The sequence below is a fragment of the Bombina bombina genome, chromosome 1, assembly GCF_027579735.1.
Source record: "Bombina bombina isolate aBomBom1 chromosome 1, aBomBom1.pri, whole genome shotgun sequence".
Classification (NCBI taxonomy): Eukaryota; Metazoa; Chordata; class Amphibia; order Anura; family Bombinatoridae; genus Bombina; species Bombina bombina.
This window is the reverse complement of record NC_069499.1, coordinates 1,486,784,513-1,486,811,394: the sequence shown is the minus strand read 5'-3', so window position 1 is coordinate 1,486,811,394 and position 26,882 is coordinate 1,486,784,513. Positions and strand designations below refer to the sequence as shown.

The window sequence follows — 26,882 nt, the reverse complement described above, 5'->3', positions numbered from 1 at the left end:
CAAACAATGGATATTTTAAGATCTGGGCCAGTTTTCTCTCTGTTCCTGTGTAACCCTTCCTGATTACAGTGTAGTTATAAACACCACCCCTACACAGGTGTAATAAAATGGGCTGTCATATAAGATGACATTTCTTAATGAAAACGAAATTCAAGAGAAGGAAGAAAAACACTGAAAATATCATGACAATATAGAGGTGATTTTAATTTCTGCTGTATCTGATTTATGACAGTTTAATGTTAGGTGGACTATCCCTTTGAGCTATCATCTTAATATTAAATTTAATCAAACATCAATCGATTTTTAAAATCGTTGTCAAAAATATTACACTGTGGGGGGTAGTTATCAAGCCGTCAACCTCAAATATGCTGGAATTCCGCAGCGTATTTGTGGCGAGGCTGATTCGCCTTAGTTATCAAAGGCTAGAGACCGGCAAAAGTAGAATTTTGTGACGTAAGCTTCGATCCGCCGGACTCAGTCCGACACAGATCGATTCTTACGTCACTACAGATGTTCCGCACCCAAGTGCGGCAAAATCTGACTACTTTTGCTAGTTATCAAAAAACTAGCAGGTAAGCTCGGCACTTTTCCGGCCCAGCGTACCTGGTTTTCAATCCGCCGCCCTGGAGGCGGCGGATCCCATAGGAATCAATGGGAGTCTGACCATAGCGAAAGTACAAATTCGCTGCTGCCAGATATCCCATTGATTCCTATGGGAGATGTCTGCACCTAACACCCTAACATGTACCCCGAGTCTAAATACCCCTAAGCTGTCCCCCCCTACACCGCTGCAACTAAATTAAGTTATTACCCCCTAAACCGCCACTACCGGAGCCCACCGCAAGCTACTCTATACATATTAACCCCTAAACCGCCGCTCCCTGACCCCGCCGCCACTATAATAAATGTATTAACCCCTAAACCGCCGCTCCCGGACACCGCCGCAAACTACATTATACCTAGTAACCCCTATCCTGCTCCCCCTATACTGCCACCCTCTATAATAAAGTTATTAACCCCTATCCTGCCGATCCCGCACCTCGCCGCAACTAAATAAATAGTTTAACCCCTAAACCGCCGCTCCCGGACCCTGCCGCAACCTATATTAAATGTATTAACCCCTAATCTGCCCCCCCTACACCGTCGCCACCTATAATAAATGTATTAACCCCTATCCTGCCCCCCACTACACCGCCCCCACTGTAATAAATTTATTAACCCTTTATCCTAAGTCTAACACTAACCCTAACACCCCCCTAACTTAAATATGAATTAAATAAATCTAAATAATATTTCTATTATTAACTAAATTAATCCTATTTAAAACGAAATACTTACCTTTAAAATAAACCCTAATATAGCTACAATATAAATAATAATTATATTGTAGCTATCTTAGGATTTATTTTTATTTTACAGGTAACTTTCAATTTATTTTAACTAGGTACAATAGCTATTAAATAGTTATTAACTATTTAATAGCTACCTAGCTAAAATAAAGAGAAATTAACCTGTAAAATAAAAACTAACCTAAGTTACAATTACACCTAACACTACACTATACTTTAATAAATTTATTAAAACTAAATACTTACCTGTAAAATAAACCCTAAGATAGCTACAATGTAATTAATAATTACATTGTAGCTATTTTAGGATTTATAATTATTTTACAGGTAACTTGGTATTTATTTTAGCTAGTTAGAATAGTTATTAAATAGTTATTAACTATTTAATAACTACCTAGCTAAAAGAAATACAAAATTACCTGTAAAATAAATCCTAACCTAAGTTACAATTAAACCTAACACTACACTATCATTAAATAAATTAAATAAATTAAATACAAATAACTACAATTAAATACAATTACATAAACTAACTAAAGTTACAAAAAATAAAAAAATAGGTTACAAACATTTAAAAAATATTACAACAATTTTAAGCTAATTACACATAATCTAAGCCCCCTAATAAAATAACAAAGCCCCCCAAAATAAAAAAATTCCCTACCCTATTCTACATTAAAAAAGTTCAAAGCTCTTTTACCTTACCAGCCCTTAAAAGGGCCTTTTGTGGGGCATGCCCCAAAGAAAACTGCTCTTTTGCCTGTAAAAGAAAAATACAACCCCCCCAACATTAAAACCCACCACCCACATACCCCTAATTTAACCCAAACCCCCCTTTAAAAAACCTAACACTACCCCCCTGAAGATCATCCTACCTTGAGTCGTCTTCACTCAGCCGAGCAGCAATGGACTCAAAGAGGAGATCCGGAGCGGCAGAAGTTATCCTCCAAGGGGCGCTGAAGAAATCTTCCATCCGATGAAGTGATCCTCCAAGCGGCGCTGAAGAAGTCTTCGATCCGGGCGATGTCATCTTCCAAGCGGGGTCTTCAATCTTCTTCTTCAGGATCCATCTTCATTCAGCCAATCGGAATTGAAGGGACGCCATCTTGGATGACGTCCCTTAAAGGAGCCTTCATTCGTCGGTAGTCCGTCAGGAAAGAAGGATGTTCCACGTCGGCGGAATGAAGATAGATCCTGAAGAAGAAGATTGAAGACCCCGCTTGGAAGATGACATTGCCCGGATCGAAGACTTCTTCAGCGCCGCTTGGAGGATCACTTCATCGGATGGAAGACTTCTTCAGCGCCGCTTGGAGGATCACTTCATCGGATGGAAGACTTCTTCAGCGCCCCTTGGAGGATAACTTCTGCCGCTCCAGATCTCCTCTTCGGTTCCATCGCTGCTCGGCTGAGTGAAGACGACTCAAGGTAGGATGATCTTCAGGGGGGTAGTGTTAGGTTTTTTTAAGGGGGGTTTGGGTTAGATTAGGGGTATGTGGGTGGTGGGTTTTAATGTTGGGGGGGGGTTGTATTTTTCTTTTACAGGCAAAAGAGCTGAATTCTTTGGGGCATGCCCCACAAAGGGCCATTTTAAGGGCTGGTAAGGTAAAAGAGCTTTGAACTTTTTTAATTTAGAATAGGGTAGGGCATTTTTTTATTTTGGGGGGCTTTGTTATTTTATTAGGGGGCTTAGAGTAGGTGTAATTAGTTTAAAATTGTTGTAATATTTTTCGAATGTTTGTAAATATTTTTTTATTTTTTTGTAACTTAGTTATTTTTTATTTTTTGTACTTTAGTTAGTTTATTTAATTGTATTTATTTGTAGGTATTGTATTTAATTAATTTTTTGAAAGTGTAGTGTTAGGTTTAATTGTAGATAATTGTAGGTATTGTATTTAATTAATTTATTGATAGTGTAGTGTTAGGTTTAATTGTAACTTAGGTTAGGATTTATTTTACAGGTCATTTTGTAATTATTTTAACTAGGTAGCTATTAAATAGTTATTAACTATTTAATAGCTATTGTACCTGGTTAAAATAATTACAAAGTTGCCTGTAAAATAAATATTAATCCTAAAATAGCTACAATATAATTATAATTTATATTGTAGCTATATTAGGATTTATTTTACAGGTAAGTATTTAGCTTTAAATAGGAATAATTTATTTAATAAGAGTTAATTTATTTTGTTAGATTTAAATTATATTTAATTTAGGGGGGTGTTAGTGTTAGGGTTAGACTTAGCTTTAGGGGTTAATACATTTATTAGAGTAGCGGTGCGGTCCGGTCGGCAGATTAGGGGTTAATTATTGTAGTTAGGTGGAGGCGACGTTGGGGGCGGCAGATTAGGGGTTAATAAATATAATATAGGGGTCGGCGGTGTTAAGGGCAGCAGATTAGGGGTACATAGGGATAACGTAGGTTGCGGCGGTGTACGGAGCGGCAGATTAAGGGGTTAATAATAATATGCAGGGGTCAGCGATAGCGGGGGCGGCAGATTAGGGGTTAATAAATATAATATAGGGGTCGGCGGTGTTAGGGGCAGCAGATTAGGGGTTCATAGGGATAACATAGGTTGCGGCGGTGTACGGAATGGCAGATTAGGGGTTAATAATAATATGCAGGGGTCAGCGATAGCGGGAGTGGCAGATTAGGGGTTAATAAGTGTAAGGTTAGGGGTGTTTAGACTCGGGGTACATGTTAGGGTGTTAGGTGCAGACTTAGGTAGTGTTTCCCCATAGGAAACAATGGGGCTGCGTTAGGAGCTGAACGCTGCTTTTTTGCAGGTGTTAGGTTTTTTTCAGCTCAAACAGCCCCATTGTTTCCTATGGGGGAATCGTGCACAAGCACGTTTTTGAAGCTGGCCGCGTCCGTAAGCACCGCTGGTATCGAGAGTTGCAGTGGCGTTAAATATGCTATACGCTCCCTTTTTTGGAGCCTAACGCAGCCCTTCTGTGAACTCTAAATACCAGCGGTATTTAAAAGGTGCGGGAGAAAAAAAGCATGCGTAGCTAACGCACCGCTTTGGCCGCAGAACTCTAAATCTAGCCGATAGATAGCTACAATGTAATTATTAATTATATTGTAGCTATCTTAGGGTTTATTTTACAGGTAAGTATTTAGTTTTAAATAGGAATAATTTATTAAAGTATAGTGTAGTGTTAGGTGTAATTGTAACTTAGGTTAGTTTTTATTTTACAGGTTAATTTCTCTTTATTTTAGCTAGGTAAGCTATTAAATAGTTAATAACTATTTAATAGCTATTGTACCTAGTTAAAATAAATTTAAATTTGCCTGTAAAATAAAAATAAATCCTAATATAGCTACAATATAATTATTATTTATATTGTAGCTATATTAGGGTTTATTTTAAAGGTAAGTATTTAGTTTTAAATAGGATTAATTTAGTTCATAATAGAAATATTATTTAGATTTATTTAATTAATATTTAAGTTAGGGGGGTGTTAGGGTTAGTGTTAGACTTAGGTTTAGGGGTTAATAATTTTATTACAGTGGCGGCGGTGTAGTGGGGGGCAGGATAGGGGTTAATAAATTTATTATAGGTGGCGACGGTGTGGGGGGGGCAGGATAGGGGTTAATAAATTTAATATAGGTTGCGGCGGGGTCCGGGAGCGGCGGTTTAGGGGTTAATACATATATTATAGTTGCGGCGGGGTCAGGGAGCGGCGGTTTAGGGGTTAAACTATTTATTTAGTTGCGGCGAGGTGCGGGATCAGCAGGATAGGGGTTAATAACTTTATTATAGAGGGCGACGGTGTAAGGGGGGCAGGATAGGGGTTACTAGGTATAATGTAGGTTGAGGCGGTGTCCGGGAGCGGCGGTTTAGGGGTTAATACATTTATAAGTGTTGCGGCGGGGTCTAGGAGCGACGGTTTAGTGGTTACTAACTTTATTTAGTTGCGGGGGGCTCCGGGGGCGCCGGTATAGGGGGTAGAACATTGTAGTTTAGTGTGGGTGCTTAGTGACAGGCTAGCAAGAAAGCTGTAAAAAAGCCGAAGAGCAGCGAGATCGGATGAGTGATAACTTTCACAGTCCGTTGCTCATCGCCCCGTACTTGGTGCGCGGCTTTTTGACAGCTTTTTTGATAACTTAGGTGAATTTTTGCAGGTCTGCGGCGGCGATGTGAGGCGAGCTTAGGCGGGCGTATTGGGCCGGCGAAGGCAGGAAAAGTAGACGCGTTGATAACTACCCCCCTGTGTGTCCTAATGTCATCATCAATGTTTAACTTTAATACTGATTTCACATATACAGTGCATACTTTCAAAGTATAATACACAATGTAACAAATGGCACTTACAAGTTCTGATGAGTGATCAATGACACCAGTATCGAGCAATTTGATTCATTACTGATAGTATAAAATGTATATTTAAATCAGAATGGCTGATGTCATAAATCATGTGATTATGCATTTCCCAATCAAAAGTGGTGGAAAATTTCACTAGTTTGTGGGTTGTTTAGGATTTCGAGTATTGCTTCAAATTTGGTACGAAGTATTGCGTCAAATTTGGTGCGAAATGCAGTGGAACTTCTATTACATGCATTAAACATGGTGAAATTAGATTGATCAAAAAAAGGAAGTTAGCTTTAGTATGTAATGTATTTATTTCATTTGTATCCCTATATCTATTAGTCCTGCTGCCAGACAGACATTACCTGTCATTAAAACTACTTTTGAAATGAATCTGTCCCTTGAAATTACATGTGATTATAATATTATTATTTAACATATTATTTAGATACTGAACATGCGTCTTTGTTGTCTGTGTGATTAAAAAAGAGTATACAATTGTAATCAACTTTCTAATTTACATAAATATGTAATAAGCGCCATTCTCTTGCAGCATCTAACAGTTTTCAGACTCCCATTGATTTCTATGTCATTCGCGGCCTCAAGGCTAACCATTTGAACGATAGGTACGCTGCGGCGGAAAAGACGCGAGCGTACCTGTTGAATGTTTGATAAATTGGGAAGAGGGTCAAATAGAGTTGAATGTGAATTCAAAACATCTGGAATGACGCAAGCATCGATCTGCGTCAGATTGACATAGCGGGAGCGTATAATACGTCACACATTTCAACATTTGACGAATGTTAATTATTGCTGATTCAATTTGTGTTGAATGTGATGTGAGATTCAAGTGGATTCCATCATATTATCAGTTGAAGTATTGATAAATCGGCCCCTATGTGCTAGATTACAAGTGGAGCGCTATTGTTAAATGTGCACCCGTATTACAAGTTGAAAGTAAAGGCGTTCGCTTGAGCGCAAAATAAATTTGTGCTAGTTGCTAGGTCTATAACCCAGAGTCTGAGAGGAGACCCATATGATTGTTCCATTGGTCTTTACTCATTAGAAAAACTTTATTTTTATTTATATATATTTATATATACATAGTACTGTGCAAAAGGCAGGTGTGAGAAATGCTGTAATGTAAAATGCTTTCAAAAATATAAATGTTAATAGTTTTAGTTTATTTTTATCAATTGACTATATATATATATATATATATATATATATATATATATATATATATATATATATATATATATAAAAACATATAAATATATACAATATATAGAGAGAGAGCTATAAAAAATTAAAATATAATTTTCTTGTGAGCGAAGAACAATGCTATTTCAATTATTTCTTAATGCACCTTGGCTTTAGCACACTTTGGTTTAGCGCACCTTCGGATTAGCATTTGAGCGAAAGCCAGAACAGAGTTTTGTAACACACCGTATAGAAGTCTATGAGGAGAGGGAGATAGCGTGGGCGTGCTATTCCACCTACATATGTTAGCACGCCTCAGACTATCGCGCAAAGAATAACGTTTTACTTTGAACTTGTACTATGAGTGCAAGAATAAGAGCTCTATTGATTTAATTTGAGTGGTGTTAGCATTCAAATGCCCTAATATTTTTCACTCTGCTAGTAATTTAGGTCTTTGTGGGTAGACTACTGAAATAGGATAATATTCATAACAGCTGTTTCCTAATCTCTTCACTATCTCTGAGCTGGTGGTTTAAAATCATATTGCACCAATCTGACCGGGGTGATTGATTGCCCTTGCTCTAATGCGATTGTTTGTATGAGAACAAGGGCAGAGTTTCACAAGCTTCTACTGTGCAATGATAAATATGGGCAGCACAATGCTGCCTGTCTGCCACAATCAAGGGTAGACAGGTTCCCTAGTTGGAAACCTTGTAAATCTACACAATAATAACTGGAGCCCTAAAGATCTGTATCATTAACACTATAAACATTTTTTTTTACTTCACAATATTAAATGTAGATAGATTATAACAGGTCTTTAAAAACAGGGCTATTCAGTTTAAAACTTACTGATGATATTCCATAAAGGAAAAACAGGAACATAACTACACCATAGGAGCTCTCCAATAACATAAAATATTTTGTTACTAGAGTCATCAGATTTGCCAAGATCAACACATAACCAGAATACAGCAAGCCCCAGGATAACCTGAAAAAGAAACACCATAATATGTATCAGTTTAAGGAAATAAAAATTAAAATATAACAAGAAAATGGTTCTCTACTGGGAAATTTCTTATTTTGTGAATACAAAGTTAAATAAAAAGGCAAATGAAGATTCACCGGATAAATTATAACACCAGAGCAACAAATTGACTGATTGCGTTGCTTTACATTGTATTATTATGTAGTGTCTGCTATATAAGGATGCTTCCTGATTGGTATTTGTGTTCAGAAACTGACTTTTTGTCATATTGAAGTAATGTAAAAAAAATGTCAAATGGTTTTATATTTGTTGTATTCATCTGAAAATTAAAAACTATTGAAGCAAATGACTGTGAGAAAAAAAAATATATAAGTATTTTTTGTAAGCGGGAAAAGGTTTAAAAAGTTATTTGAACGTTCACATTTTCACTCTTCATTCAATTATGATTTAGCAAGTTGATTGATTCCGGTGTCAGCAAATGGGTTTGTAAGCTTCACTATCATTCTTGGCCAGTACTGACCCCACTAACAAAATAACTAAAATAAAAGCAATCTTTCTTTGGTGCAGCTGGTGGCTTGTAGTAGTAGCACTAGCTTATATAACTTAAAGCTGCAGTCTTGCTACTAATATGCTGCCCTAAAGACATTTTCTAAAGGTAATAGAGGATTAAAGGATTTTCATTAAAACATTTCAAATAATCCAAATGTCAGAAAAAGAGAAACATATTTTTATGAAGTATGATTCAATCAAAAAAAATTTTTTTGTATGTACACGTCTAATTGACATTTGTTTTGTTTCTTAAAGATGAGCAACATTTTAAAGCACAGTAAACCCCTTGAGATTTGTATATAACATGTTTAATTACGCATAATTAAAAAGCTTTGCAATATAATTCCATTATTTATTTTCACCTCTTTTCAAGTAATTTATCTCTGAAAGTTTAGTCATTTCTAATTTCAAGAACTTAAACTGCACCCTGCTGACTTTTCAAGGCTAAATCTGCTACATATCTGTCCCTAATTGGATAATAACTTCTAATCAATGCACTCTATACTAACATTATGGGGCATAGCCGGAAACAGAAGTTATGAAGCAGCGGTCTAAAGACCGCTGCTCCATAACCTGTTCGCCTGCTCTGAGGCAGCGCACAGAAATCGACAGAAATTAACCCGATCGAATACGATCGGGTTGATTGACACCCCCTGCTAGCGGCCAATTGCTGAGAGTGTATGGTGTCTGCATTTATCGATGTGCAGTGGTCATGATCCACTATATCGGATCATGTCTGCTCGCACCATCATAAATAGGCCCCTATATCCGGGGATAGCCTTGTTGTCTGCCCCGATTGCATCCTCCAAATAAGGCAAATGTTGGATGGAGTTTGGCTATTCTTAAATAATTGCCGTAAAAAGGATGTTAATATGTTTTAAAAACATTAAGACTTGGCTGAAACGTTATCCTATAGCAACCAACAGAAAAGTCTTGTAAGTACAATAATTCACTAATTAGTCACATAGAGTATGCTAGTAAGGTTTGGTCCTTATATGTTAACCATGCTGTTTTAAATATTTATGAAAAAGTATTATATCAGTGATTTTTAATTATAGAAGTGTTACATCTGGAGCTTAGTCAAATTATTGGAGCATGCAGGTAGGATAATAAAAAGAAAAGATAAAGTAAATACTAACAATAGTGTACTAAGCAAGAGGCTGATTTGACTGCTGGGGCTACAAAGCAAAGCAGGAATTAAGTAGAACCTTTTGATAATGTCTAGAGGTTTATAAACATGAAACCAAGTAATTAGTTCAGACTGGAACAACAGTGAGGGAAACAGAAAAACAGGGAGATAGTTGATATGAACAACAGTTAGAGAAGCCAGTGTACACATTCTATAAAACTTAAATTGAAGTTATATTTGGGGAGAGGTAACTACATACCTCATACTATTTTGCAATGAACATTGAAGAGAGAAATCTAAGAAAAAAGGAAATTTATGCTTACCTGATAAATTTGTTTCTTTTTAGATACGATGAGTCCATTGATTTCATCCTTACTTGTGGGATATCGCCTCCTGGTCAGCAGAAGGAATCAAAAAGGAATTAGCAGAGCTGTATATATAGCTCCTCCATTCCCTCCCACTCCCGTCATTCGACTGAAGTCCGGAAGAGAAAGGAAAAGCCAAGGTGCAGAGGTGACTGAAGTTTAACAAAAATAAAGACCTGTCTCATAAAACAGGGTGGGCCGTGGACTCATCGTATCTAAAAAGAAACAAATTTATCAGGTAAGCATAAATCTCCTTTTCTTTTTAAAGATACGCGATGAGTCCATGGATTTCATCCTTACTTGTGGGATACAATACCAAAGCTATAGTACATGGATGAAAAAGGGAGGGACAAGACAGGGAACCTAAACGGAAGGCACCACTGCTTGAAGAACTTTCCTCCCAAAAACAGCCTCAGCTGAGGCAAAGGTATCAAATTTGGAAAAAGTATGAAGAAACGACCAGGTTGCAGGTTTGCAAACCTGTTCAATAGAAGCATCATTTTTGAATGCCCATGAGGAAGCCACAGCCCTAGTGGAATGAGCCGTAATTCGTTCAGGAGGCTGTTTTCCAGCAGTCTCATATGCAGAACGAATAAGACCCCTCAGCCAAAAAGAAAGAGGTAGCCGTAGCTGTCTGACTCCTACGTTTCCCTGAAAAAACGACAAACAAGGAAGATGATTGTCGAAAATCCTTAGTCGCCTGTAAGTAGAACTTCAAAGCATGGACCACGTCCAAATTACATAACAGACGCTCCTTCTTAGAAGGATTAGGACACAAGGAAGGAACGACAATTTTCTGACAAATATTCTTATTTGAAACAACCTGAGGAAGAAAAACAGGTTTAGTTCGTAACACCACCTTATCCGAATGGAAAATAAGATAAGGAGAAACACATTGTAATGCCGAAAGCTCAGATACCAAAAACAAAACTTTCCAAGATAATAACTTAATATCTATGGAATGCATAGGTTCAAACGGAACCCCTTGAAAAACTCTAAGAACTAAAGACAAACTCCAAGGAGGAGTTAGAGGTCTAAATACAGACCCTATTCTAGTCAGAGTCTGACAAAAGGATTGTACAGCTGGAACCGCTGCCAGACGTTTGTGTAACAAAAAAGACAAAGCAGAAAACTGTCCCTTTAGGGAACTAGCTGATAACCCCTTCTCCAATTCTTCTTGGAGAAAGGACAAAATTCTGGGAATCCTTACCCTACTCCATGAGTAACCCTTGGATTCACACCAAGAAAGAAAATCACGCCATATCTTATGGTAAATCTTCCAAGTAACAGGCTGACATGCCTGAATTAAGGTATCTATGACCGAATCAAAGAAATCTTGCTTGCATAGATCAAACGTCCAACCCCCAAGCAATCAGCTTCAGAGAAACTAGATTAGGGTAAAGAATGGACCCTGAAGAAGAAATTCCAACTCAACGGATGAGTTCAAGGTACAGAGATGACATGGTCAGCAGAGTAGCATACCAAAGTCTGTGAGACCACGCAGAAGCGAGGAGAAGCACCGATGCCTTCTCCTATTTGATCAAAACAAACCCTCAGCTAAAAAATGCAACGGGGGAAAAAGAGATCCTAGGCTGAAGACCAAAGAACAGCCAAGGCAGTTATCAGCTCAGACTGGGGCCCCAAAACCTGGACCCGTATCCCCAAAACTAGGCACTCAGACAAGATGCCATGATATCCAACTCCTGCCGACCCCATTTGAAAATCAGGTAGGAAATACTCCCAGATGGAGATCCCACTCTCCTGGATGAAAAAGACAGAAAATCCGCTTCCCAAGTGTCCACCCCTGGGATATGGATCACTGACAGATAGAAAAAATGAAACTGGGCCGAAGCCAACTGAGGCTAGAACAGAAGAGACTTGAAGCTCGCTCTCAGTTGTAGGAAATCGAAGAACAGACTCCGCTGGAGTCCACACTCTGCTAATCATGTACCCTGGGACAGGTGATCCATAGACAACCACCATAAAAAAGAGTCCCTTGTCTCCTGCTTCAGAGTTAATTGAGGAGATAAGCTTGCATAGACTCCGTTCCATTGCCTGAGTATGCTCAACCGCACAGGTCTGAAGTGTAACGAACAAACAGAAATTTAAGAGTCGCAAAGTGCTGCTCATGTTATCATCTCTGAAGGATGAAATGTGGAGTAGACCTCACAGGGGATTGAACCTGCAACCCTTGGGTTTTCACAGAGTTCAGCCACAGTGCTGTAGCATGCTGAGCTATCTGTCCAGCTAACGTCCAGTCCGTCACCATCAGCCCGAATACCCCTATGTACTGAGCCACTGAGGGCAGAGAAGTGGGCTGAAGGCCCAGACCAGTAATGATAGACCTTTAGTTCCTGACCTCAGTCAGAAAAATCCTAATGGATCTGGAATCTGTCATGATTCCCAAAAAGCTACCCTTGTGCTTGAGACAAAGGACCACCTTTCCAAAGTCACCCTCCACCCGTGAGCTCACGGGAATAATAATACCAAGTCCGTGGAAATCTTGCTTGCTGTAAGAATGACGCCTGGACTAGGATATTAGCCAGAGAGGGCGTCATTGCAATGCCCCGTAAGAACTCTGAACTGTGGCAAGACCGAAAGGAAAGACCACAAACGGGAAGTGTTTGCCCATAAAGGCAAACCCAAGAACCCGAGACGAATCTTGTGAACGGCACAGTAAGGTACTTGACCCTGAATTCACCGTTGACATAAATTGACCCTCTAGAATCAAGGGAAAAATGGTCCAGATCCTGTATCCAAGTACTAACCAGGCCCGACCCTGCTTAGCTTCCGAGATCAGACTAGATCGGGCGCATTCAGGGTGGTATGGCCGTAAGCTCAATATTAGAACTGGAACAATCACCTCAGGTCTGAGAGGTCTCTTATGCAGCGTAAGGACGTCTCTCCCTTTGTCTGATCCTTAGACAACCTAGAAAGCAGAAACTGCCTCTGAGAGGAAAACATTTGAGCTCAAAAACAAACTAGAGCGAAAACGGAAAGCTAGCCCCCTACAAGATGCATCCCGGACCGGAGCATGGTCCCCATGTTGTCTTTGATTCAACAGCAGGCTATGCGTTCACCAAAAGCTTAGTCATAGAACACATAGCCATAAAAACAAGGCTCTAACCATAAGATACCAAGAGCCGGAACAGAGCCACCTACGCTCCCAGTTTGATTGAAATTGAAATAAAAGAATTGGCTAATATGCCGCCACACCAGTGACAGTAGCAAAGTACACAGATGGTTGCCATTGTAAACACTGGTGTGTGTCCCATAACTAAATGTAGCCCATTAGGACTATCCTCTAAGGGCATAGAAGTTCACGTAGAGATCAAAACTACTCCTTCCCCCCTAAGGAATGTCGTCCAGCTTCTTGGTCTTGTAAATATAGAGAACTCCCAAGGCACCAATTCCATCTGAAACTGAAATTCTCAGTAACATGGAGAAACCTTTAGAACAGCAATTTCTCCAGCAATGCTAAACCTTATGTAAAAACATAGAATGCATCATAAACCCGAGCGGAGTGTGAAGGACACGCAGGACACTGCATGTGGGCCGTAAAATTTTGATTGGAATACTATAGGAGAAAATTGTGGCCATTTGTTAACAGACTCCCAAACAGCAATCGCCGAAGAGGGAATAGGTTCAAACAGAAAAAATAAATTTGAACAAATCTTAATCAAATTTCAACATAGGAAACGATACAGTTCCTTTAAATCTGAAATTAACTCTATGCTTGAGTGCGTTTGTTTCATCCTCAGTCATAAAGGATGAACTAACAAAGAAAACAGCTGAAATACACTTAATATAATGCACACAGAACAAGAAGCTACTGTCCCTTTAATTCTTAAAGGAACTCATTCTTGTGAGAGTTTGTACCATCCTACGTCACAAAGGATGATTGAACAAACAAAAACAGCCGCAATGCTTTAAATAAAATTTTAAAAGAACGTTTAATTTCTGTTGTGCAGAAACAATCCAATAACAACTGCTGTAACTAGACATCACTATGAACATCAAAAGCAAAGTCTATGCAAGGAACCACAGAGCACTGCCTGTGGGTCCTAAATCAATCTGGAGACTAATGTGACATGGATTTAAGCGGTGTTACCGGACTCCTAACAGTCATAGCTTTAGAAGGAGTAATTAAATAAAAAATTAACATATAAAAATTTAGTGACTGTTTCTTTAAATTTTAAAAAGAATAACATATTTCCATTAAAAAAACAGCAAAAAAATTAGGCAAATTGAATGCTAGATCAGAACAGCCCTCAGCAGTATCTCCTCTGAGTATGATGTTCTAAACTGGAACCCCTCCGCAACAGGGAAAATTAGGTCACAATCCGACTCATTTCTGTCGGCAATGAAGCCTACAATATATTAAAATATGTGTCTTTGGACCCTTCCCTTCTGTTATAGAGAAGGGAGAAACAGGACACTCTCAGAATGTACATAACATATCTCCTGGTCGGCAAATAGAAATAAAGAACCACCGGGAGAGATAATGAGTATGCCGTGCAAATGGCATTCCCCCAAGGACCGCCCATCGTAGGCGGAGACACGACAGACATCTCCCGGGCGGCATGTTAGTGAACTGCCGGGAAATAAAGAGGACACACTCACAAAAACATTGCATCTCAAATGCCGCCCACTGTCCTTTTAATTCTTCTGCGGACATTGCCACAACAGGTATCTCCCGGCGTCATGCTATGATGTATTGAAATGCCGGGAGATAAATAAGGCGCGCAAATGCAAAGTGTGTCCCCAAGGACCGCCCTTTGTGGGCGTATATACTCCTAACAGCCATCAATCATACAGTAATCTCCCGGTCGCCATGTTTAACCACCGGGAGATGTAACAAAGTGCCCAAATTCTCAGTAGCATGCAGAAGCAAGCTGTATAACTTTGACTGTTCCTTTTACCAAGAAATAAAAAGACGCTCAATTAACCCCTTAGTTTCTTAATCTAGAAGCATAGGGAAAGAGTAGTTGTGACGCACAGTCATCTCCCGGTCGGCATGCTCTTGATTTATGAATCCACCGGGAGATGAGATTGACGAGGAATCTGAAGCAATTACAATGCTTTATAGCGTTTACCCTTAGATGCAAGTAACCCCTAGGGAAAACATTAACACAGACATCTCCCGGGCGGCATTATGTAACCGCCAGAAGATAAGGTCTTTCTACAGATCCCATAAGTAGAATGCCTTACTGTCTATTACATGAGGTGTCTAAAGTTGTCTCCCATGAAAAGAGAAAAAAACATACCTGAATAAAGAGCCCCGTCTCTCACTAAGGGCTGTTATTCACAAATTGAGTGGCCAATGTCTTCTGAGACCTTTTCTATCTTCTTAAGCCCAGGAATAAAAAATGGCACTTACCTCCCAGCTGCCGACAGCAAAGGCAGTTCCCAGGCGTGTGAAGTCCTACTGCTCACGTGGACCTGAGGATAACAAGGAAACACTGAGTAAGATCCCTCAGATTTTTCCCTGAATAGGGCAGCAACAGTATATGGGAGGCGCAGTGAGTATAATGTCCCACCAGTTCCAATTGCTTTAAAGCCACCAAATGCTTCTCTTTTTACTGTAGAGACTGATATGGTCTAGGCTACACCTAAGCACAAAGTAGCACTCAGAGGCACTACTTTAAAAATAATAAACTCTTGATTGAAGAAACTAAAACTAACACCTCACTTTACCTCTTCCTATCACTTACACAGGCAAAGAGAATGACTGGAGTGGGAGGGAAGGGAGGAGCTATATATACAACTCTGCTGTGGTGCTCTTTGCCTCCTCACCGTATCTTTAAAAAGAAACAACCTCAAACACTGCTTCTATCAAACTATATATCTAGCACCTGTGCAGCTTTATCATTCACCATTATGTTTTGATCATTCTATAAACAGAACTCACCAAAATGCTAAATCCTTCACCCGCATCATCTTCATGATCTCTCTCGTTTCACTCCTCTCCCTTGTGACATAAATGGCCAAGAGGTACGTCATCGAGACATAACACATAGCAATGGCAAAACTTAATGTAACTGTTTGTATGTTTTGTCTGTACATATTACTGAAGAAGTTCATCTTGGTTGCTACAATGGAAGCCATGTTTTCCCATACCAAATGATTGGTGGTTAGCTGGAAAATATCAGAGAATTAGAACTTAAGTATTATTGTAACATAATTACAGTTGTTGTGTTTTCATGAGATACTAAGATTCATAACTCTTGATTGTGTTTGTAATTTCAAACTACTTTAATAAGATTTATTTTTAAGCAGTATGAATGAGTCTGAGCAAGATATTAATTGTGTCAATAAAAATGGAGCCAGGATAGAAAAATATGCAAAACTTTTTTTTTATAATAACTTTGTTTGTAACTCACATAATTAAAACAGCTGAATTGGTGTGCACCTGTGTAAGAGTAGATTTTTTAGGTGTCAGTGGTTCTAATAATCTTACGTAATATGCATTCATGCTTTTTCATTTGAATCCACGTTTCCCCCAGACTCATTTACTTCTCTTCTTGTATGAATTGTATTTGTTAAAAGCTAAGAACCTTACTCTCCTGGAGGAGCAACCACATTCATGGAGTCATTTAAAACTTACTCCTTTTTTCCTGATGTCACTAGTTTCCAACTGCTATACTGGGCATTTTATGATAAAGCTTTTATGATAAAGCTTTGATACTGTACTTTGGGACTCTGATGCATATTCTGTAAGCTACTCATATCTTTTTTTTTTATTCTTTTTTTTTGTGTGTAAGTGTTAATTTTAATTACAAATAAAATAATATTTTAAAAAAAATGTATATGATTTCCTTTATGGGCCATTTTAACATGGTGTTTCCTAGTTTATCAAAGCTTTAAAAGCCTTTAAATATTTTAAGCACTGAAATTTTATTGGAAAAGATTAATGAATTGGTTGTAATTGGCTAGGGAATTAGGGGTCTAATATTGATAGGAGTTAATAGTGTGCTTTTCTTACACTGAACACAAAAACATGTTTGGTAAAAGAACATAAAACTCAAACTTTTTCTTTCACGATTCAGATCTAGGGGCCGGTTTATCAACTTGCGGGCGGACATGATTCGCTGTAGCAAATCATGACCGCCCAACATCGATAAATGCCGACAGCATAGCGGGGGGTGTCAATCATCCCAATCGTATCTGATCAGGATGATTGCTGTCTGCCACCTCAGTGGTGGTGGATGAGTTAAGGTCTTATGACCACTGCTTCTTAACTCTTGCTTCCAGTGAGTCGGAAATATAGATTGGGGGTAGATTGCAGCATCCGCTGCTTGATAAATCTATCCCCTAGAATACACCCTAAGAGATCTGAAAAGCCAGGACATACTATCTATTCCTCCAATACACTGCTAACCACTAACATTGAAATATTTTTTGTAAGCGGGAAAAGGTTTAAAAAGTTATTTGAACGTTCAAATTTTCACTCTTCATTCAATTATAATTTAGCAAGTTGATTGATTCCGGTGTCAGCAAATAGGTTTGTAAGCTTCACTATCATTCTTGGCCAGTACTGACCCCATTAACAAAATAACTAAAATTAAAGCAATCTTTCTTTGGTGCAGCTGGTGGCTTGTAGTAGTAGCACTAGCTTATAAAACTTAAAGCTGCTATCCTGCTGCTAATATGCTGCCCTAAAGACATTTTCTAAAGGATTAAAGGATTTTCATTAAAACATTTCAAATGATCCTATTATCAGAAAAAGAGAAAAAAATATTTTTATGAAGTATGATTCAATCAAAACATTTTTTTTTTCTGTATGTACACGTCTAATTGACATTTTTTTGTTTCTTAAGAATGAGCAACATTTTAAAGCACAGTAAACATCTTCAGCTAGATTACGAGTTTAGCTTTACGGTTTTAACGCTGAAAAAATGGCAATTTCATCGTAAAAACCATAACACAGCCATTACGAGTCATCGGTATAGCTGTACCGCAAACATTTTAGCTTGTAATGCAACGTCAATCCCACACTCAACAAAAATTAAGTTTTTGTGTGGGATTTCCATAGCGCCGGTATTACAGGTTGTGCAGTGAGGCTAAAATGCTTGCGTTACAGCCAATACCGACACGAGCCATTGCGCCATCTGAGAGCAGTAGTCATGAGACAAGTTCCGTGACAAAGATGAAGATTAATAGTTAAAATGTATTGTCTATTTTAAAATAGTAAATATTGTTTCTTGTTTTCTACATACGGGATCTGCTCCAATTGCAGTTTTGTATTTTTTTTCTTTATTATTTTATTCTCTATAATTTATTTCCTTTCTGACTTTATTTTATTCATGATAGTTTTAATAAATATTATTTTGCATGTCTGTAAAGGGATTATTGTGTCTATGTTATTCTAATTCCATTGAAATAAATAGAATTGAACTCTTTACATTTGAATCGTTCAATATCTACAATAGTGTATCATTTTATTTATTAGTTTTTGTGGCTATTACATTGTATAATAATAATAATAATAATAATAATAATATATGAATGCAAATGTACTTACTTCTATTATAGCAGAATCAATACTTGCTTGCAGAGATAGAAATCCTTGTTTCCAGTATTGTCCTGGATGACAGTAGCCATAAGATCCTTCACAACGACCTGTGTAAATACAAAATAGATGGGGATATATACACTTTTCTAAAATATTTAGCTATATGAATAACCTATTGGGCTTTTTCTCATTTAAAATCTGCCCAGAAATGATTCTATTTTAATAAATAATACTAGATACACTCTAAATGTGATCAAGGTCTAAGAGTGGAACCAATCCTTCTTTAATAAAAGCGTTTTGTGTAATGTGAGATCAAAGTACTATTGATTCCCACATATTCTGTTCATGTAAAATCTGCATCATATATTTGTGTTCTGTATTTCATTTGAAAATTTCAGGATGGTAATTTATCTGTCAACATAATTTAAATACAACTTTTACTTAATAATCAAAATATATACTGTACCTTTAAAAAGGATCCCTCTGAAAATTACAAAAGGTTTTTAGTCAAGATGTCATACAAAGTGAAAGATAATGGAATCTTTGGGGGTTAGTGTTAGGTTTTATTAAGGGTTTATTGGGTGCGTTTTATTTTTAGGTTAGGGTTTGGGCACTGAAAAAGAGCTAAATGCCCTTTTAAGGGCAATGCCCATCCAAATGCCCTTTCCAGGGCAATGGGGAGCTTAGGTTTTTTAGATAGGTTTTCATTTGGGGGCGTTGGTTGTGTCGGTTGTGGGTTTTACTGTTGGGGGGTTGTTTGTATTTTTTTTACAGGTAAAAGTGCTGATTTATTTGGGGCAATGCCCAGCAAAAGGCCCTTTTAAGGGCTATTGGTAGTTTAGTTTAGGCTAGGGTTTTTTTTTATTTTGGGGGCTTTTTTTATTTTGATAGGGCTATTAGATTAGGTGTAATTAGTTTAAATATCTGATAATTTCTTTTTTTATTTTGTCTAATTTAGTGTTAGTTTTATTTGGTAATTTAGTTAATTGTATTTAATTTTGGTTATTGATTTAATTGTAGTGTAAGGTTAGGTGTTAGTGTAAGACAGGTTAGGTTTTATTTCACAGGTAAATTTGTATTTATTTTAGCTAGGTAGTTAGTAAATAGTTAATAACTATTTAGTAACTATTCTACCTAGTTAAAATAAATACAAACTTGCCTGTGAAATTAAAATAAAACCTAAGCTAGATACAATGTAACAATTAGTTATATTGTAGCTAGCTTAGGGTTTATTTTACAGGTAAGTATTTAGTTTTAAATCAGAATTATTTAGTTATTAATAGTAGGTTTTATTTAGATTTATTTTAAGTACATTAAAGTTAGGGGGTGGTAGGATTAGGGTTAGATTTAGGGTTAGGTTTAGGGGTTAATAAACTTAGTATAGTGGCGGCGACGTTGGGGCTGGAGATTAGGGGTTAATAACATGATGTAGGTGTCAGCGATGTTGGGACGGCAGATTAGGGGTTAATAAGTGTAAGATTAGGGGTGTTTAGACTCGAGGTTCATGTTAGGGTGTTAGGTGTAAGCATAAATTTTGTTTCCCCATAGGAATCAATGGGGCTGCGTTAAGGAGCTTTATGCTGCATTTTTGCAGGTGTTACACTTTTTTTCAGCCGGCTCTCCCCATTGATGTCTATGGGGAAATCGTGCACGAGCATGTAAAACCAGCTCACCGCAGCTTTCAGCAGCGCTGGTATTGGAGTGCGGTATGGAGCTCAATTTTGCTTTACGCTCACTTCTTGCCTGCTAACGGTTTTTGTAAACCTGTAATACCAGCGCTGTAGGGAAGTGAGCGGTGACAATAATGTGCAAGTTATTACCGCACCCCTCATAAGGCAAAACTCGTAATCTAGCCGTATGTTCGGTTAAATAATGTTCTTCAATCGCAAGAGGCCATAGTGTATGTGTTTATGAGTCTGTGATTGGCTGATGGCTGTCATATGATACCAATTAAATAAAAATAAAAAATTTGCTAGAAAAAAAATCCACTGCTCATTTAAAAATCAGAGAAAGTGCTATTGCATTTTCTTTTTATTATGCATATATTGATCATGCAATTTTGCCATATTAAAGGGACAGTCTAGACCCAATACTTATTCTTTATTACTAATGGTAATGCCAAACAAGCATCTTGCAACGGGTTCCACATTTATACGCTTGTAAGAACTACATAAAACTTTTTAAATAACCATTGTTTGTTAGCAACTGAAAATGGCCCCAAAGCTCCGCCCTCAGCTTTCTTCTTGTATGACAGTTTAGCAGTGCACGTTTAATCTTTTTCATTTACCTATTTTAAATTGAACATGCACAAATCAGCATGTGCAAGTAGGAAAACTTATTTCAGGGTTGATAGTGATTGGAGAAATACCAAAATATACATGCAATAGGTGGTGGAGCTTGGTGGCAATTTTAGGCTCATAACAAATTATGAATATTTAAATTGTTCATGCACTTCTTACAAGCTTATAGAGAACAGTTGCTTCTCTAGTATGTAACAAAAAGTAATCAAAATTATGTATTGGGTCTAGACTGTCCCTTTAATGGTCCTTTAACAGGCAGCATTTAATTCCCAATAGCTCTTTAAATACACCAAAATATTCAGCAGCCCAACAAAAGATTACACTATTATTTCAACACTACAAAAAAGTTGTACCAAGTATTTTTCACCCCTTCTCTACTGGGAATTTTCCCAAAGTACCTTAAAGGGACACTGAACCCAATTTTTTTCTTTCGTGATTCAGATACAGCATGCAAATTTAAGCAACTTTCTAATTTACTCCTATTATCACATTTTCTAGCTTTTAAAGTGAATATATGCTCTAATCTAAGGATTACCCTCTCACCTGATATACCCCGCCCTTGATCAGTACCTGATCCCTCCCAAACAACTCTCCCCCCTGTCCACTGGTCACCACCATCTTAGGTACTGGCAAATAGTCTGCCAGCATGCAGTTTGTTTGTTTTTTTAAATATTTTTATTTTAATTTCTGTAGTGTAGGGATCCTTTCTCACCCTCCCACATCCTTTATCCCCTCCAAACAGCTCTCTAACCATCCCCCCTCCCAATGTACCCCTCCATGTTTGTTAATGGCAGCCTGAACACATCTAGTTAGCTAATCACAAAAGACAAAGGTGTGCAGATACCAATTAGCAGCAGCTCCCACTGGTGTATGATATGTGCGTATTCATTTTTAACAAAGAGAACGAAGCACATTTGAAAATAGAAGTGAATTTAAAAGTGTCTAAAAATCCCATCCTCTATCTGAATCATGAAAGTTTAATTTTAACTTTCCTATCCCTTTAAATGAAGAGAGCTTACAATAAGAGTGAAGGAATAGATGCATCAATTAGTGGAAAGAAAGGGTTGCCTGCCTCAAATAAACCGATTTAGTGAGAGCAGGGTTTATCAATCACCCTGGTCGAATGAGTCTGGGGTAATTTTCAACCACAAACTCTAAATTGGTGGAGAGGGTTTTATCATGCAGTGTTTTACACCGCTGCTTCATAAATACCAGTTGCAGGATCAACTGAGCAAGACTGCAACTGATTGAGACCTTCAGACAATAATAAATCTAGCTCTAAGTGTTGTGGTAAGATCACGGTTAGGAAGCCTCAGTTACTTTTATAGAAAATAGTACTGGTGCCATAGTTGCTTTAACAGACACTCCTCAAGAGCTCGTCATAATAACAAATTGTCAAGTACCACAGCTGTTTAGTAACTCGCAAATAGTGAGTTAGCATCAAATAGTAGTATCCATAGGATGATCTAATTACTAAAATAGAGCTGGTACAAAAAAAATTGTGTAGCATCTTGCAAAGGATCTAAGTAAGCACAGAATGGTACAACATATTTTAAATGTTGGCATATAACATGGAAAGGTGCTGCAATCTGTATTTTGCTTACTCTTCTGGTCATCTAACCATAGCATGTTGTTCCCTTTTCTAGGTGTTCATCAGGGCTACAGTATCTTCCATCTCTCATTATTTTCTTAAAGAGACATAAATGTGTGGTTTTTTAAGGTTTTTTTTTAATGTTACATATCCTGATTATATTCAAATGTTTGGTGTCACTTTACTTAGTACATACTTTAACAAAACATTGTAAACATTTTTTTACAGGAAGCTGCATAAATGTAAGGAAAAAAATTGGTAATATTTAACTATTTATCCATTACCCATGAATTCCAGGTAGTCATTTGGCCTTGTTATTTGGGATTTAGGGTATCTGATATGGTAGCTAAATTTATCCTCGAACGTTACTCCAACCACAGACCTATTGTAAACAGCTTGTGTTAGTTGTTCTTCATCTTGAAATTCCTGAATAATTACATCTGTAAATAAAAAAAAATTAATATCATCAATATCTTATATTAAAAGATACAATGTCCATGATCGTGTGCTAAAGAAAAAGAATAAGCCCCTCAATATCCATTAACCCCTAAACCTCATTGAAGTTTAGACATATTTCAAGAGTAAATTAAGCGCTTTTAGTAGTGCAGGGTATGCTATCCATATCGCAACTCTGTATCTAGGGTATTGGCATTCACTACCTCCTTTGGTAATGAGTTCCAAAATTGTATTGCTCTTACAGTGAAAAAAACATTTCTGTTGCAGGAGATTAAATCTCCTTTCCTCCAACCTTAAATTGTGACCTCTTGTCACAAAAATTTTCTTGGAATAAACAGAGCTTCTGCCATCTCTGTCTATGGGCCTTGAATATATTTATATAAAGTAATCATGTCACCTCTCAAGCGCCTTTTTCCTAAAGAAAACAGACCCAGTTTGGCTAGCCTCTCCTCATAGGTTAATTTCTCCAATCCCCTTATTAGCTTTGTGGCCCTTCTCTGAACTTTTTCTAGTTTTGCAATATCTTTTTTTGCAATCGGTCCCCAGAACTGCACTCCATACTCAAGGTGAGGTCTTACCAGGACTTTATATAGTGAGAGAATTATGCTTTCCTCCATTGAATCAATGCCTCTTTTAATACATGCTAGTATCTTATTAGCCTTTGAAGCCGCTGCCCTGCATTGTGTACCCATCTTTAGCTTGTTATCTATTACTACTCGCAAATCCCTTTTCTCCTCTGTTTGGCTAAGTCTTGTCCCATTTAAATAATACGTTGCCTGCTTATTTTTACTTCCAAAATGTAGAACCTTGCATTTTCCCATATTGAATCTCATTTTCCATTTACCTGCCCATACTTCTTATTTTTGAAGATCCCTTTGCTCTAACCTAATGACTTAACTTAGTATCATCTGCAAAAATAGACATGTCGCTATTTAATCCTTGTTCCAAGTCATTTATACAAATACTAAAAAGAACAGGGCCCAGCACTGATCCCATTTTAAACATCTGCACTAAGAATAAAATATAATTTATATATATATATACACATACATGAATAAATAATATAATGTTATTCTCTTACCTAATAACAGAAGTTTTTTTTTAGATGGTAAAAAGCTGAGGCCTTATATAACTATAAGAAGTCTGGAAATACAGTTTATATGGCATCAGGCTGGGGTTAGGTACATGGTTCAGTCATAAATAGGTAAGTACACACACACACACACACACACACACACACACACACAAGAAGGTATCATTTGTGACACCCCCCACACACAAATGTAAAAAGCTTATCCGCTTGCTGCTTAGTACATGGAGGCCTTGAAGAGGATTACACTATCCAAGGTTGCTATATGTTATAGCCCACCAGTAACAGTTCTAAATGTACTGGTATTTCCACTAAAACAGCTTAAAATAAATTCATAGCTACAAAATAAAGTAACCGTAATCCCCCTCCTTTGGTTAGAGTTGAATAAGCCTTTGCCAGGTGAATCATATTACATAATACTCACTGTTATAAATATCATAGTAATATACCTTGATAGATGTATATCTCTGCAGTTTAAAGTCAGTTAAATGTATTTAATTTATTTACAAATTTAGGAGTGAATTAACCTCTTGCCAGCTCTCCTTAGACACATACATGCAGGGCTTAACACACACACGCAGGGTTATACACACATGCAGGGCTAGATACTGACACAAACGCACACATGCAAGTCTAGACACACACACAAATGCATAACTAGGCAAAGACACACACACATGCAGGGCTAACCACACACCCACACACACAAACATACATGCAGGGCTACTCACAATCTCACAGACACACACATGCAGGGTAAGTCACACACACAGACACATGTATGCATAGCTAGACACCCACACTCCCACACATACATGCAGGGCTACTCACACACATACACACACACATATGCAGGAGTACTAGTGATGTCGCGAACATAAAAATTTGGGTTCGTGAACTGCGAACGCGAACTTCCACAAATGTTCGCGAACAGGCGAACCAGGCGAACCACCATAGACTTCAATAGGCAGGCAAATTTTAAAACCCACAGGGACTCTTTCTGGCCACAATAGTGATGGAAAAGTTGTTTCAAGGGGACTAACACCTTGACTGTGGCATGCCGGAGGGGGATCCATGGCAAAACTCCCATGGAAAATTACATAGTTGATGCAGAGTCTGGTTTTAATCCATAAAGGGCATAAATCACCTAACATTCCTAAATTGTTTGGAATAAGGTGCTTTAAAACATCAGGTATGATGTTGTATCGATCAGGTAGTGTAAGGGTTACGCCCGCTTCACAGTGACAGACCAAACTCCCCGTTTAAAGGGACAGTCTACACCAGAATTTTTATTGTTTTAAAAGATAGATAATCCCTTTATTACCCATTTCCCAGTTTTGCATAACTAACACATTTATAATTGTAACCCCTTCCTTATCTATCTTTGGTGAGAATGATACAGGTTGGACTGTCACCTTTGACGCTGTGGCTTCACAGGAATGACCTAAGTCTCCGCTGGAGTAGGGAGTCTGGGACGTCTTGATTAATGTAACATACAGTGCCTCCACTCAGTGATAACAATTCTCAGGGAACCCACAACACTGAGACAATGAGTTCCCCACAACATGCAATAATAAACAGAAGCAAATAATAAAGTAACACAGAATATATTTAAATGCAAATAGAACAACATATAAATAACATAACAGTCCCACACTTTGCAGGGTACCCTTTTTCCCAAAATACACTGCTAAGTAAAGTCCCTTGTGGTGGTGCACGTTGGGGCCCTTAGTAAGTTTCAGATATCTGTTTAGTGTGAGGGATAACTGTAACTGTTCCACTACCTGAATCCTCCTGTAGAATGTTCTAGAAAAGGTCTGGCTGCTTTATTTTCCACTTAAGTGCTGACAGTCTGAAATGACAGCTCACTCTAGTCCTACTGTAGCTGCTTCTTACTGTGACATCAGGCTGAGTGTTCACAGCATGCAGGGTCCTGGATGCTTTATTTCCACTTAAGTGCTGACAGTCTGAAATGACAGCTCACTCTAGTCCCAATGCAGCTGCTTCTTACTGTGACATCAGGCTGAGTGTTCACAGCATGCAGGGTCCTGGATGCAGCCTTTATCATCCCAGGCAGAATCACACACACATCTTTCAGCAGCCCTGAACAGCTCTGACTAAACTCTCCTCACAGGAAGTCTCTGAAAAACTGCCAGCCTCTGATTGGCTCTCACTACCATGTGATGCAGGGTTGAGCAAAGGGCAAAGTCCAAAGTGCAGTTAATCCCTGCAGCAAAATGACAAAGGGCTACATTCTCCCCCCTGTAAAATTCCTGCCTTCCACTGGCAGGGTAGATACATTAAATAATTAAACATCACTCTGGCACAAGTAACAAACTAATCTAATACAGCTGTGTTCCTGTACCTAACAATGTATTCAAGGTGTCAAGGGAATGTAATACTTGTATGACCTTGGAGTGGGACTCTTGCCAGTATGTGGGTTCCCCTACTCGGTCATAAGTGAATAATCTTGGTGGACGCCTATGTCTTTGACTTCCTCTTGAGTCTCTTTGTGGCAACTGTTGAATTCCTCCAGAAGTAGATCTTCTCACTGCTCTGTTTGGAAAAGGTGCTATAGCTTGATGCCTAGGTCTCCCCATAGAATATGTATCTGTGTCAGTAGATCTAGGGATGAAGTTGGGGCTTTCAGGATTAAGATCTGACTGAGGAGAAGCAACAGGAGGGTCAGAAGCTTCTGGCTGAGCATCAGGAGGTGTCCACCACTCTTGATCTAAACCTGAATTGTCATGGTTTCCTTCACTAGAATTATCTGCTTCCTTCACTTCTGGTTGACCAACAGGTAACAAATGATTTCGATGCCATGCCTTAATTCGGCCTTCAGGCCCTTTTATTTTGTATACAGGAAGTCCTGGAAGCTTGGAAACCACTTCAAAAAGGGTGCCTTTCCACCGGTCAGCGAGTTTGTGTTTTCCGATAATACCTAGGTTTTTAAGGAGTACCTTATCTCCTGGCTGAATTTCACTATGCCTGACTTTAGCGTCATAACGTCTTTTGTTATTTTCGTTAATCCGGGAAC

At 38.1% G+C, this 26,882-nt stretch overlaps 1 protein-coding gene and 1 long non-coding RNA gene across 5 annotated transcripts in view; one reads left to right on the top strand and one right to left on the bottom strand.

Moving 5' to 3' along the window:
• Positions 1-26,882, bottom strand: part of LOC128653763 (ABC-type organic anion transporter ABCA8) — a 752,731-nt gene that overhangs the window by 554,423 nt on the left and 171,426 nt on the right. For all 4 annotated transcript variants that reach the window (XM_053707247.1, XM_053707265.1, XM_053707256.1 and 1 more), the window contains 4 exons: positions 22,584-22,739; positions 18,418-18,515; positions 15,805-16,031; positions 7,715-7,853 (listed from right to left, as the gene is read on the bottom strand). In XM_053707247.1, the coding sequence (XP_053563222.1) occupies positions 7,715-7,853; positions 15,805-16,031; positions 18,418-18,515; positions 22,584-22,739 (620 nt within the window). The remainder of the gene's footprint in view (positions 1-7,714; positions 7,854-15,804; positions 16,032-18,417; positions 18,516-22,583; positions 22,740-26,882) is intronic.
• Positions 1-26,882, top strand: part of LOC128653783 (uncharacterized) — a 166,906-nt gene that overhangs the window by 10,210 nt on the left and 129,814 nt on the right. The gene's annotated exons all lie outside the window — the stretch shown is intronic.